Source organism: Gymnoscopelus microlampas (genome assembly GCF_963454915.1).
Source record: "Gymnoscopelus microlampas genome assembly, chromosome: 20".
Classification (NCBI taxonomy): domain Eukaryota; kingdom Metazoa; phylum Chordata; class Actinopteri; order Myctophiformes; family Myctophidae; genus Gymnoscopelus; species Gymnoscopelus microlampas.
In genome coordinates, this window is record NC_139957.1 from 30,411,111 (window position 1) to 30,425,696 (window position 14,586).

Consider the following 14,586-nt stretch of genomic DNA (forward strand, 5'->3'; position numbering starts at 1 on the left):
CTTTTACAGATTTGAAATAGTATGGGGGGGGTTTACCATACTGTTAAACATACATGTTAACCATTTTTTATAGTGTGACATGGTTTATTTTTATAAGCTTTTTCTAATCTAAATCTATTTCCATTGGTGCCAAATTTTGCTGGCTGGGGCTTGAGGGAGGGTTTTCAACCGAAGCAGAGTGTCCGATACAGAGTTTTTGTTCAGGGCCATCAAAAACCTGGGCCTGGCACTGGCTCACCTCTGAGAACTCCTCCTCATTAGGCTCCAGACCCTCAGGGCAGGGCAGCTTAAGAAGTTCTTCTCGTAGTTGGGCTGTGTGCTTCTTAAGTGCGGCAGCGTGGTGAGACATAGAGGGGCCAACGGTCTTGTCACTACTGTACTGCTGGATGTCTGCAATCCACTCCTTGCACTGTGCCATGATCTCTGCCCGTTTCAGGTAAAAGTGCTTTTGTATCACCTCTTTGAAACATGGGGAGGGATTGAGCATCTGCTCCAGCATGGCCCATTTGACAGTGGCCTGCCGAATGTTGGCGTCATACTCGCGGGAGCTTTGGGTGCCTCTGGGGGTACCACGCATGGATTCATAACCTGGCTCGTTGAAGAAAGGCTCAGGCACCAAGATCAGAGACTGCAAAGACACCAGCACCTGTAGAAGGCTCGTACTCTGTGGGTTCCATTTCTCTTCTGGTCTCCCTGACCAAGTGTTGAGGAGACTTAAACATACTTTTCCGTCTTCATAAAGATTAGGGTTGAAGCGCACGGTTTGGCCCCCTGTGGTCTCCAGGTTGAACAGTGGTGGGGAGTTGGGATAATCCTGGGGAAAGAACACATCAAACTCAAAGCAGCCGTTGGTGTATGGAGAGTCGGCTGGACCTGTGATGAGAACCTTCATTATGTCCAACCTTTCATCGTCACATCGGATAAACACAGTGGAGGAGGAGGAGAGAGGCAGAGAGGTAGAAAGAGTGACAGCCTCCTGTGCCAGGCGGCGGGCACGAGCTGCACTGTTGGCATCGCTGGTATTATTCACCTGACACTTGTATTGGTAGTTGACGTGGAAGACCAACTTCTCATTCTCGTCTTCCGATACCATATCAACCATGTCGAACTGGAGCTTCTTCATTGCAGCAACGTATTTCTCCACCAGGGAGCGTAGGATTGACTGGGGTTTGGGCCGGATCGACACCTTTTCCTGGTTGGCCTGTCGTAGGCTGGTGGTAGCAGCGCAAACTATCTCAGCTGTTCTCTGGATGTCCGACATCAGCAGTGTCAAGCACTCGGGCTCTTCATCTGAAATATCCGTCTTCACCTCACCTTTGCTCTTGTCTTTCTTTGACCTGAGGCAGTTGGAGTACATGTCTATGCAGGTCTTCATCTTGGCCAACAGCATGCTTATGGAGGTCTGTCCCTCTGAACACTCCTCCTGCCCAGGATCCCTGGACAGGGGAAGGAGTAGAGCCACGAGGGCCGAGCATGTAGAGATGGCCCGCAGCAGCTCCAGCAACACCTGATACAGGGGCACATGGAGTGCCATGTCCATTACAGAGTCGTTGCGTAGATAGGACAACATGACGGGGATGAGGCAGGACTGGCTGAGCACCTCCTGCAGCATCGAGGGCCAGGCCATGCTGCTATGTGTCCTGTTTTCCCCTGTAGGGACATCGCCATCATGGCCACCTGCAAAGCCTGCTGGTTTGATGTAGCTGGCCAGCACCTGCAATAGGCAGATGACATGCTCCTCTTCCAGACGCCGTTTGGTCCGAGCCTGTTCTATGTCCCAAACAGATTCTGTGGACCCAGAATTGAAACCTGTTCCCTTGGCCCAGTACAGCTTTTGTTCCTCATTGGTGCCTACCCCATGACCATTGGACACCTGCTCAGAGGTGTTGGCGTTTGGGACGTTAGGCGCTTGATGGCTGAGGGCCGAGAGGCAGGACACGATGAGGTTGATGGCACCGATCTCAAGGGCCTTGCGACGCAGCAGTACACCATCGTCTGTGGTCAGGGGAGTGCTGCTAAACAGATCGTGTAGCACATGGAATGGTAGCTTGGGCAGCATATTGGCTGACGGAGACTTAAAGATGTGATTCCCATCTCCATCGTCTGTGACGCCCAGGACCAGGCGCAGCAGGCACTGGGCATGCTTCCTCTCCTTGAGCAGTACCTCGGCATAGCCGGGTAGCCGTAGGAAGAGGCCGAAGGCGGCTAGGGAGTGCGGGAGTACTGCACTCAACTGCAGTATGGTATCGGGGTAGAGCATGGGCAGCCTCTCTGCGATGAGGGACAGGCCACCCATGCTGGCGAACACCTGCAGTGGTGACTCGATGGGACTGGTGGTCTCCAGCAGGGATTTGTCGATGGCTGTGTCCGGGCAGTCGTCGATCAGCGTCATGGTTTTGTTCTCGGGGCAACTCAGCATGTCACAATGCTCCACTTTCTCTGTGCATTGCCTCTTGAAGGAGTCTGTCTTGGAGAGGTCCGGGTTGGAGATGACCTTGTGGCCCAATTTGACCATCAGGTCAATGGAACGGTAACCCAGTGGCAGCTTGCGATTGTACAGGAGGGTCAGCAGCTGGGCCAGGGTCAGGTCCACTGGGAGGGGATTATCTGGAAGGAGTTTGTGGTAGAGGTGGAAGACGGGCACGTTTATAGGTTTGGCAGTTAGGACCATACCAGACGAAGTGGTCATGACTTGTCCCCTCCTAGAAGGTGGCCGAGGAGGTGTGGATAGGGCATGCTTAGACTGTGACGTAAAACCTGAAGCCAGAGCAACATTGTCTTCTTGGAAACTACTGTCGGCTTTCATCTTGGTTTCCTTGTGACCCTTTTCCCCCTTCCTTATCTTTATCTTTGCTTCCTTCTGTTCGTTAATCAGCTTGGCTGTAATGCTTGGGGTATCTGATACCTGGTCTAGGACCTCAGCCAGTGTGGTAGAGATGGGCAGATGGAGGGTGCGGTACTTGTGCCCTGCTGAATACATAGGGTGCTGAATCACATGGCTGGTGCAGTTTAAGCGTCCTTTGTACAGCGGACAGGGAGACTGGACAAAAACATTGACTTTCTCGTCCTTCAACATGAGCTGCAAGAAAAGCTTGCGGATGAAGCCTGAAATATTGCCAGACACGGGCACATTCCCTCGCTGGGGCAAAGGTTGGAAGAGCTCACACAGCAGCTGTGCCATAAGCCGCTGGTTGTTGGGGTGGCAGGAGATGCACTGCAGGAAAAAGGCCACAGTGGTGTTCTCCAGAGTGGTCCTCTGCTGAGTGGTGAGCTTGCTAGCCCGGCCTGATGACACCAATGATGATGACACCAATGAGTAGTGGGATGCCAGAGGTTGAGGCTGGGGTGGTAGGGGGCATGTGGCTGCACCCATACTCATTGCCTGAGTGCAGCTCGTACCGGCACTGGCTGAATTGGCACCCGTGCTGGCACTGGAGTGGCACAGGAGGAAGAGCAAGGCTGTCCACAGTGGGCTTACTTCCGGTCCCCCTAACCAATCTCTCATGGTGTGATTGTTCCCCACTTCTGTAAGGAAGCACAGCACTGGGATGGCCAGCTCTACAGACAGAAGGGACATGGCCAAGGACGAGTGGGCGTGGTGATGGTGTTGCTGTCGTTCAACCTGGGAGGTGGCAACTGCAGGCAGAGGCAGATTGGCACTGGCTAGGAGGTCACAGCAGAGCTGGAACAAGCTCTGAACCAGCAGGGAGGGGAAGCCAGAGTCTAATAGCTGCTTAATGGCTCCCGGGGACTGAGAAGCAGCTGATAGCGTCGCCAACTGTGACTCAGAAAAATTAACTGGTGGTCTTGCATGCTTGGAGTCATCTGTGAGTCCTGCAGAGGCGGCTGCAGTGGTGTTGGCATAGCGCTGCTTCTTGCCATCGTCTGTCATGGAGAGGCGGCGGTGTTGGGCCTGGCAATGGCTGGTACTGGGTGCCACAATGCCCATCCAGGACATGAGCAGTGAGAAATAATTTGGGTTGATGTGGCATATGGAACACAGGAGTCTATCTACAGCCTTTTTCATCACCTTGTTGCAGGGCAGTGACGTGGACCAGTTGTAGAGCAACTCAAAGAGCTCACTATCCAGCAGCACAGGGAGGTCATAGTTGACAGGCAGCTCATAGCTGTGCCACAAGATGGCAGCAACACAGTGGAGGTGGGAGGGTGAAGGCATGAGGAGGCCATACTCCCTTAAAGAGGAAGAGGCTGAACAGGGGCCCGTGTAGCCAATGAGACCACTCTGTTTGCGGGCCGCGACCCGTGATGAGTCATGGACCCACTGTAGAAGTGCCTGAAGCCTGACTTTGGTGCCAGGGTCCTGGGTGGTACCAAGCTGGTAGAGAATGTCTATGGTGGCGTCTGAGGAGAGACCATCGAGCCGTCCAAACATTAAGGGACTGTTCAGATTAGCAGGGTCGGTCCCCGAGGCAGAACAGTTCCTGAGCAGGATGTCAATGAGCTCGAGTCCAATGGGGGTGGACTGCAGGCCTATCTTAACTATCACCACCTCAATGTCGGATGAGTGCATGCCACAGTAGGGCGACATCAGCAGGGCAGCACAGGTCTGCAGCAAGTTGGTGGTGGGCGCTGCAGTACTAGCCATCATGGCCTCCAGGTCACTGACATGAGTCAGACAGTGGTGAAGCAGGCGCAGCCAGCCAATACTGGATTTGGAGACCTGGTCCTCAGAAGGCAGGAATGGATTGACAGAGGCGGAGGACGTGTTCCCAAACGCAGTCAGTCCCAGGAGCTTGATCTGGGACAGTCCCAGGGTGCTGGTGTCACAGGGCCGTTGGAGCCTCAGACATACAGCTGAAGCCACCTCTGCCTTCACTAACTGGATCTTGATGTAAGTGAGGCCACTGGTTATAACTGGTGTGGAGAGGGGAAGCATGTTGACCCCATCGGCACTAATCTCCACAGAGACAGAGGAAGGGCAGGTGGCTAGGGAGGTGAGGTCTGGTTGGATGTGGACCTCCTTCAGCAACATGGAGGTAGGAAGGTGGATGGTGAGGTCAAACCATGCTTCTTCTGGCAGGAAAGTGTAGGACCAGGCACGGTAACCACGTTGAAGGAGAGGAGGTGTAGCTTGGAGCAGGACCTCTGCTGGCTGGGCTGTAGAGCTGCTGGAGGTAATGGTGCCTAACGGAGCAAAGTTGTGGAGTCCCTCAGTGTTGTCTGGCTCTGACAGGCCCCTGACTGTGGCTTTAAGGCTGTCATCTTCTGCCTTTCCTGGAGCATAATCCAGAAACTTCATGATGGTGGACACCATGCTGCCTGCTGTGTTGACAATGGCCCGTGTGCTCGTCACCATGTTTTTACAAATCAACTGGACACCACCCATGTCATGGAAGGTCTTGAGAGCTTCGCTGGTTTGTAACACTTGGAGGATGAACCACAGCAGAGGTTCGGACAGCAGACAGGTAGAAAGAGAACCCTGTCTGCCCATGTAGCCACAGGCCATGTATGTGAGGATCGGCTGCAACATGACCTGGACTGAGGTGGCTCTCTTGCTGAGGGTGGTGAGGATGGTAAACAGGCCATCGCCCACCGAGACATCTAGACCACCATGGAAGTTCTCATGTTTGTTCAGTTGGAGACAACTGGCTCCTATGATCCTGGCCATGGCACTGCTGCGACACTGGCCCAGGGCTGAGAGTATCTGACTCATTATCTGCTGATTGGCAAGGACCAGGTCAGCCACACCTGCCAGTGGTCCCTGATTGGCCGTGGACCCTCCAGCTATGCCCTCTTTGCTGCTGTCAGCTGGACTGCTGCCCGCTGGTGGCCCGCTTAACTCCCTGTCCCCGGACACGGACAGCTGCACCAGCGTGTTTACCAGCTTGAGTAGGTCAAACATCAGCTGGTCACGTGTGTTTTCACCGCAGACAGCCTTGGCTTCGCATGGCTCAAAGTTGTTGGTGAAGAGGCCGTCAAAGCAGGAGCGGGCGCCTACCGAGCTGTCCAAGGTGCTGCGTGACACCAGCTTGTCCGAGCACAAAATGTAGTGGTGCACCAGGAAGATGATGGACTCGATAACGGAGGAGATAGTGCTGACTGACACCAACTCAAAGTTTTGCTCCAGGGTAAACTCCAGCAGCTTGACCTGGGCATCCAGAGGACCCTGGCCTGACTGAAACGGACCCCTTTCATTGTTATCCTGCACAATGCACATTCTGTGCATGAGCTTCAGCAGGAACTCGCAGAACACCTGCGGGCAGGCGGATGACAGGTGCACCTGTAGGCGGGTGAGGAATTCCTGCATAGCCCGGGTGGCTGTGGGCCCCACCTGGGAGCTGTGTTGGCTCTTTCCTTGGGGGTTGCTGCCGGAGAGGAAGCTCACTAGGACATGGACCAGTGTGGGGTCGGACACCATCTGTTGAGCTGTGCTTTCCTGACCACCCAGACTGTTGCTGGAGGCAAGTGTTGAAAACTGACCACAGGCTGGCATGTTGGTCATGAGGGTGAGTGAGTGCAGAACCAGACACCAGGTCTTCAGGGAAGTGTTGGGATAACAAGCCAGCACCGTAAGGAAGCTGCTGATGGATGCTTGGTTGAGTGGAATGGCGGGCACTCGGTTGGCATTGAACAAGATGTCAGAGCCACTCTCTTCATTACCATTGCAGGAGTTGAGGCTAAGGGTCAGCCACAGCTGCACCAGGGACTCAAACTGCACATGGTGTACCTGAAGCATGGAGAACAGCTTGTTGAAGCAAGCACTCAGCATGGGGATAGAAGAGGCCTGCACCATCATGAGGCTGCTGCCAGGAGAAGCTCCCTTTTGCAGCCCACTCTGCAGGGAATCATCTGTCCCATTGGAGGGCTGGGTCACTGTGAGTGAGGTTGAATTGAGGGCTTTTAGGATGGAATCAGCCTGCAAATTGGCCATCATTTTGAGTGTCAACTCTGCTTGCTGTTCCAGCCCCACTTCCAGACGGGCATCCAATGCTTGTGACACAGAGACGAAGGGACCTTGTGTGTCAGACTTGGTACTATCGACCTTTCCTATGTCGGGGGTGTATCCGGTAGGATACATGGGGGATTCAAGGCTGTGTAATAGGTGATTTAACTGACTCACCTGACTATAGCCTCCGCCCAAGCTGTTAAAGATGACCTGGTCTTGCGTGAGCAAAGATGATAGAGGTGGAGCACCTGTGATGATATCGGGCACAGAGGCCTCTTCGATGTGTTCCACCAGGGGAATGGGCGCAGGCTGGGGCAGTGAGTCAAATGAGTCATCCGTCTCCATCAGAGTCAGAGCCCCTGACCCTGACAAGGAAGATATCCTGGCCACTTCACCCACCTCCCCTTCATCCATCACATCCAGAGAGCCTGGTGACAGCAGCTCACCTGCCAGGATGTCTTGTAGCATGCAGGTGAGTGAGTGTTGGGCCCAGGCTCCTCCCCAGGAGATGTCCACCCGGTTGAAGTCTGTCCCCACCAGGAGGAGCAACAGGTGCTCCAGCTGTTGCTCCGACACCACTTCACACAGGTGGATGGTGGGCTGGGTGGAGTTGGCTATCCTAGCTAGGACTTTACAGACGAAGAGCAGCAGGTCGGTGTGGCACGTGAAGTCCATGGAGAGCAGGAAGAGGGCCAGCTTCTGCACAATGGAGATGCAGCGCTCACGGGCCAGTGTGAAGAGCAGAGGCTCCCCTTCAGGGGCCTCCTTGTCCGTCGTGGCCTCCATATCCAGTGTGAAGTGGGGACATTCGGCCATATGCCGCAGACGAATCAGATCTTTAAAGTGCTTTGATGTGGCCTGTTGCTCCACTGGGAATTTATTGGAAGAACCTTTGTTACTCTGGATCTCAATCTGCTCCGAAGTTTTCTGTTTTGCTTTCAGGGTATACAGGCTACTGTTGCCATTGGTTGATGTGCTGATAGACTGCAGGCTGTTGTTCATCAAAATCCACTGGTCACCTGTGTAGGTCAGGCCTTTCAGGCTACTGTTGCCATTGATTGATGTGCTGGAGTTCTTAGACTGCAGACTGTTGTTGATGAAACTCCACTGGTTACATGTGAAGGTCTTGTTTCTGTCCTTCTCTCCAAGGTGCTTTTTAGCACCTGCAGTCTCATCCTCCACACTGGCCACATAGTCCATCAGTTTGGACACTAGCATCACCACCCAGCTGATCATGGGAATGTCAAGCACACTTTCAGTCCTCCGCTGGGTGGCATCCAGAGGCTGCTGTAAAGGAAAGAGCAGGCTATCCAAGAGGCTGAGCAGGCCCTCTAACACGCCACTGTTGTGGAGTGATCTTTGTCCAATGCAGATCAGGAGCATAAACACCCTGTCTTGGGGAAAGAGGCTCTGCTGTTCAGAGTTGTACAGCTCCTGCAGAACATTGGAGAGGAACTGGCCCCACCAGCGCTTGCCACCACACAGCTGCACCAGCAGCAGGCCCGCAGGCAGGCGGATTTGGGGTGTACCGCTGATGCACAGGTGCTTGAAGAGCTCCTCGCAGGCCTGAGCATGGAAGGTGCTCTGGAGTACCGAGGGTACCAAGTGGTCATTGTTGGAGTGCATCAGGCTGAGCATCGTGTCCAGCAGGTAGCGGATGATGGTCCTCAACTGTTCGGTGGAAGAATTATGGATCAGCTCCTCCTGTGCCTCTGTGGTGGTCATGGCCCCGGGGCCAGGAAGCGTTTTGCGCCTGGCACCCAGCGACACACGTACCCTCTGGACAGCATGATGGGCCAGGTTGAGTTGCAGCTTCAGCTGGATGCAATCCTGGTAGGCAGAGAAGACACGCTGGTCCTCTTCCATGACCTTGGCAGTTTTGCGCAGGAAATACTGGGCGTTGTTGGCGCTGTTGAGGGGTGGCACGTTGATGTTCTGAAGCAGTGTTTCCAGCCGGTGACACGCTAAGTTATACCTGCACTGGATGTCCTCCTGTTGTTCCACCATCATGGCCAGGTTTTGGTCCGCATCTGGCTGGCTGGCTGCCTCGCTCTCCCCTTTAAGTGGGTCATGCATCAACTTCAGCTCACTCTCCCATGGTAAGATGTAGGTGTGGCCATAGTAGAAGCCCAACGGGATCTTGGCCTGGACATTAGAGCTGCCATACCGTCCATTAACAGTAATCTTCATGAATCTGCAGACAGGCGGTGGCAGGAGGTCATGCAGAATGAGGGAGTGGGTGCTGATGTCAGTAGCTACCACCAGTCTGCGACTGTCCACCTCCTCACCGAGCGTCCATATGTCTATAGACAGAGATGCCAGATCACCGCAGGTGGGGATAAAAGCATCGGTCAACAGCACAGGACGTCCAAAGTCCAGTGTCACAAACCGACAGAACTGGAATGACATTTGATCACGCTGGCGTATGCGTTCAATGATGATGGACTGATGTGGAGGCTGAAGGAAGTGAGAAGCTCTAGACAGACCACTCTGTATGGGGTCCGGTTTGGCTTTCTTTTTCTTAGGTGCAACCATATTGAGCCCGTATACACCATAGTTCTGGTACCCAGCAGGACTGTCGTCACTGAAGTCCTCATCATCTGGCAGGGTGATGAAGCCCATAGTCTCAGGTGCAGACCACGGAGGGATCATGCCAGATGGGTAGGCATATGTTGGAGGCCAAGAAGCTGCATAAGAGGTGGTCTTGGCCAACTTAGCCTTCTGCTGCTGCAGTTTATGCAGCTGCTGTTGATTCTCCTGCAGCACCTGGAGTTGCTGCTCGGCAGACCCCATGTCGTGAGACAGCGAGTGAAGCGCTACCTGGGAAGCCAAACTCAGTGCCATCGAAGCCTCACCCACCGGACCCGCTGATATACCGCCCTCTGTGGGCATTATGCCAAATGTGTTCACTGTGGATATGCTGGCATCATCATCATGCTCCACTCGTGTACCATTACTAGTAGAGATACACGTGAAGTGAAGAGGCTCTACCTCCAGAAGGCCTGTCAGGGCTGTGAAGCTACCCTCGGCTGCTGCACAGCTGCTTGCCTTTCTGCTCCCTGAGATGATGTCAGAGAGGTTGATCTCGTCAGACTGGACTCCAATGCTGCTGTTAAAGACATTCTTACAGGAGGAGCCACCGACCTCCAGGTCAAACAGCACTGGTTCAAATGGAGAACTATACAGATCATATCTGGTCTGCAACAGTGCTTCTAGTGGAGTGAGGCGGTCCTGCAGCTGGTGGGACACAGCGGTAAGCAGGGAGGCACAGGCTGTGCTGCAGCCTGCCAGGTCCTCCCCCTTAATGTAGTTCAGCAGCACGAAATACCAGAATACTGATCCACCTGTTGCTGCCGCAGGTAAGTAAGGCATATTGTCAATAAGCGCTTTCAGTAGACCCATACTGAAAGCCTGTTGACTCTGGTCCCCTTGTCCATTGCTAATACAAAGGGCAAGAAAGCGGGCACATTTGTGGGCTATACTCCGACCAGCCTCAAAGAAGCACACCCGCACAATGTCAGACAGCCTTCTCTGAGTTTTGGCCAGCAAGCCCTCCTTTCCTTCTCTCAGACTGCCAGCCAGCCAGCACAGAATGTCAAGGATGAGGCTCTGGGCATGCTCTGTGCTTGGGCCCTCCTCCGTCTGCTTACACAGGGCATTCATAAGCTTCTCATGGAAGTCTGGGAACTGCAACAGGGCACAGCGCTGGACTCCTTCTTTGGGTATGGATGTCTTCTTGAATGACCTGATTGTGATCGACACCTCTTGCAGTACATCACAGCCATGCAAATTGACGTTTTTCTTCAAGAGTGTCACGGTTTCAGTCTTAGATGTCGAGACCTTCTCCTTGGAGGTCTGCAGCAGGGTGGAGAGTGATTGGGAGTTGGTGCTCTGGGGCTTCTCGCTGGGTGTGGACATTACTGGCTGCAGAGTCTCCTCCTCCATTCCTTTGTTGCTCACCGCCTTGATATGGACCAGGAAGGACCGACACTTTCCCCCTGCCACTCCTTTAATGAGCTTGGGGCTGGTGAGGCTGAGCATGCCTGCACGTCCAGAGAGATCAAGGCCGCTGGCAAGCCATACTGGACCACACAGGATGTCCTCCTTATGGTCCTCCAAGAATGGGCAGAATCCGGAACCTGTCGTGTCGTCCATGAACTGGATGTCTTCTGTGATGTCATGCAGAAGAAATTGGCCGTTCTCCCCATTGGAAGAGAGGGACAGTGGTAATGATATATGCCTGTCCATTGCCGTGGTGCTGAGGACTTTTCCAAGCCTGCAGGCTGTGTTCTTCAGCACGGTGACCTGGATATTAGGAATAATGTTGGTGACATTGCTGTTCATGACAAACTTCAAATCCACATGGCCCACCATGCAGGCCTTGGGCAGAATCAGCTCAAACACGTGCTCATCCCAGCTTGAGCTATCACTCTGGAGCTTCCAGGTGCAGGTGTGCTGATGCTGAAGGTGCTGTGGGCGGTGCCTCTGTTGCTGCTGCACCTCCACCCAGCAGGTGGGCACAGTGGAAGAGAAGCAGGGTGTCAGTGTCTCGAAGCGTGTCAGCTCCACCAGTGACATCAGACTCTCCACGCTCAGTGCTTGGTCCACCAGGAGTTCCACTCCTGTGATCCCAAGGCTGAAGGGGTCAGAGGAGGGCTTGGCTCTCTCCAGCTGTTCAACCCCCTTAGAAAGGGGACCGTCGAATAACATGTCACCATCATCTAGATCATCACACACACCTCCAATATGAAAGAAATGAAGTTCTCCGCCTTTTGTGCATGCACAAAGGCGGTCGGTCCCAGAACAATAGGTGACAGAGACAAAGGGGTCCGTCTCTTCATCTGACCCCTCCCTCTTGGGTGCCTCCACCTTAGCCAGGACCAGTAAAGTGGACAGGTCCAGGATCATAATGTTCCCTGCTTGTGTGGTCACAGCTAAGTGTCCCAGGCCTGCCAGCTCCATTTGCTTGCTCTTTTCTTTGGTGGAGGTGGACATACCAGCGGCTCTAGTTGTGGCCACTCCACATGCAGTCACTGTTCCAGGGCCACCCAATACTGCAGGGCCAATGTCAGTCCCTAAGGCGGTGGTGCTGTATTTGGGGCTGGGCAGAACCTCCTCTGTGGCCTTCTCGCTGCCATCTAGCACGTCTGGATGGAGCAGTATGAGAGAGGTGACAGCATCATTTGGGTCCTGGATGTGCTGCACCTTCACAGGCTCCTCATCCAAGGTCAGGATATGCTTCGAGTAGTTGAGCTTGTAGAGAACCAGGTAGCCCCCTCCGCTTCCACCACTCAGGGGCCTCTGTTGCTGCTGTTTGTCAGCTGGGGGGAAGATAAAGGGCGTCTGGGAAGGGGTGGCACCCAGGTCGTGGTGGAGTTGGTAGGCCTCCACCCCACTGGCCATAGAGTGGATGGAATCACATTTAGGCTGGCTGCAGAATTGGCTGAGATTATTGAGAGCCTCTACTTGATTCATGCTGCTGAGGGACTCAATGCTGCATGGCTGTAGGCCCACCAGAAGATGCACTCCATCCCAACAGGGAGTTATTGAGTCCACATACAGATTCTCTTCTTCGAGCTGCTTGGGCAGCTTCAGGCATTGTACCAAGGTGGCGAAGGGAGGGGCAGAGGGGGTGGCTGCAGTCAGGGTGCTGTCCATGTAGCCGTTCAGTCCCCAAAGATTAGCAGTAGCATTGGCCAACGTTGACTTTTCATCCACCTCCTTGATACTGTAGAGCAACAGCACGGGCAAAGTCCTGCGCATGACTGGTTGGGTGGAATGGCTCAGAGGTGGGGACCCAGCTAAGCTGGGGGAGCCCAGGTCTGGGGCAGGGGGCAGTGTTCCTGCCAGTGGGAAGCTGGTTGCTGAGTGGTAGCTGAGCAGCCCTCCAGCCAGCAGGCAGGGGAAGGGAATGTTTTGATGCTCTGAGACCTTATCTTTGTCCGTGTTCTGGCTATGGACTTTAACCAACGAGGGGTTGGCCCCCAGCTCTTCCAGCACACTGGCCACTGCCTCCAAATGGAGATTCTCTGGCTTCTGCAGCACACTCAGTGCAGTCACTCCCAGGCTTACCTCCATGTTCTCCTGCTGGGAAGAAGGCTGGTCTGTGATTGCCTCTGACCTGGAAAAAACCCAATGGTCTGTGGGTCCACTGTCTGGGTAGTCCAACTGGTCATCACTACCCTGGGACTCTCTCAGGGTCTGCTGGCTCTGCTTGTTGCCACACAGGATCAACTGCCTCAGGATGGCCGGGTCATACGGGTTGATTTCAAACTTCAAGTGCACCTTCATCATCTTGGACACGTCCCAGATGCAGATGTTGCCCCTCTTAGTGGCGGCTGCCAGGAGGTGGGGGCAGCTGCCGAAGCCATAGCAGTTGATCTTGTCAGAGCCATCAGGGCTGCTAGGAAACTGGGCCGGGCTGGTGGCCAGTGTCACTGACAGTGGCACATTCTGCGTATGCTCACCCTTCACAAATGGACAGTTTGGGGAATGGCGCTCGTGCTCGGACCACGGCTCATCAGTGGGCTCCCATTGGACTAGACACACATTGCATGTGAAACACATCGTTCTGTCATCACCTGCATAGGTAGTCTGTTGGTAGAATCCTGCTTGGGCAATGGGATCGGGCTGAGCCCACCTATAGCTGGCATGAGGCCAGGCCGTGAATGTCTCCCTCCTGTTAGCCTCGCTGTACATCAATGACCGATCTACAGCATGATATGCTGTGCCAATCCCCAGCTCTGGCCTAGCACTGGGCAAGAGGTAGGAGAGCCTGTCCATAATGGATGAGGCCACAGACAAGGCAGCCAAATTCTGATCAGTCTTCAGCTGGGTAACAATGGCACCAATTACAGGCTTCAGCACGTGGTAAGGCATATGGAAGGTCAGGACCGCCCACTTGGCTACTTTGTGATTGGCTGCTGTCTTGTACGAAATATTCTTCAGGCCCTCTTTGAGTTGGGAGATGAAGAGGTCGTATCCCTGGGTGTTGGACACATCAATCTTCTGACAAGCCGACAACATCTGTTGGGCCTCTGTGATGGGTAGCTCCAGCTGGACCATGTCCTCAGGCTTAGCCACAGGGGCCTGCAGGGCAGTGTCCAGCAGCAGGATGCCATTTAGGTCCTTTCTGCACCCCACTGCATAGTCATCCACAAAAAGCACCTTGTCCACTGCAGGGAAGTACTGACACCTGACACGGCCCCCGGTTTTAGCAGTTAAAGCTGACGCCTGGAGAATGGCCCCTGACGTGCCGTCAATTACTTTAATACTGCCACGGCTGGTAACAGCTAGGATAGCATTAAGGCCTGGGTGGTAGGAGAGGCTTTGTAGGCCCTCCTCGTCGCAATGCAGGTAACCGTCTCTCTGCACGATCCAGTCTGAGGAGGTGACTGAGCTGGAGCCCAACAAGATCTTGGCTGCCATTCTTTTTCTACCTTCTTCCCTTTTCCTATATTAGGGATCTCCGTTAACACAAGCAGTAATATTGACCAATCCTAAAAGGCTACCAAAATTAAGTCTTCTGACACTCTGTGGCTTCTTCTTTTCCCCGTCACCACAGCAGCTGTTGCTATTCACTGAGCATTAAGGGCGTCTCTTTGTCTCTCTTCACTTTTCAGGTTACAAATAATCAATCAAAAATTCCAGGTTTCAGCATTTGATTCCTATGGTTTGGT

At 53.9% G+C, this 14,586-nt stretch overlaps 1 protein-coding gene across 1 annotated transcript; it reads right to left on the reverse strand.

Moving 5' to 3' along the window:
• Positions 1-103: 103 nt before the first annotated feature.
• On the reverse strand, positions 104-14,335 carry LOC311036088 (dual E2 ubiquitin-conjugating enzyme/E3 ubiquitin-protein ligase BIRC6-like; the record flags this gene model as incomplete). The annotated part of the gene is made up of 1 exon (XM_084044611.1): positions 104-14,335. One exon carries the CDS (start codon positions 14,333-14,335, stop codon positions 104-106), a length of 14,232 nt encoding a protein of 4,743 aa, XP_083900737.1.
• Positions 14,336-14,586: the final 251 nt, after the last annotated feature.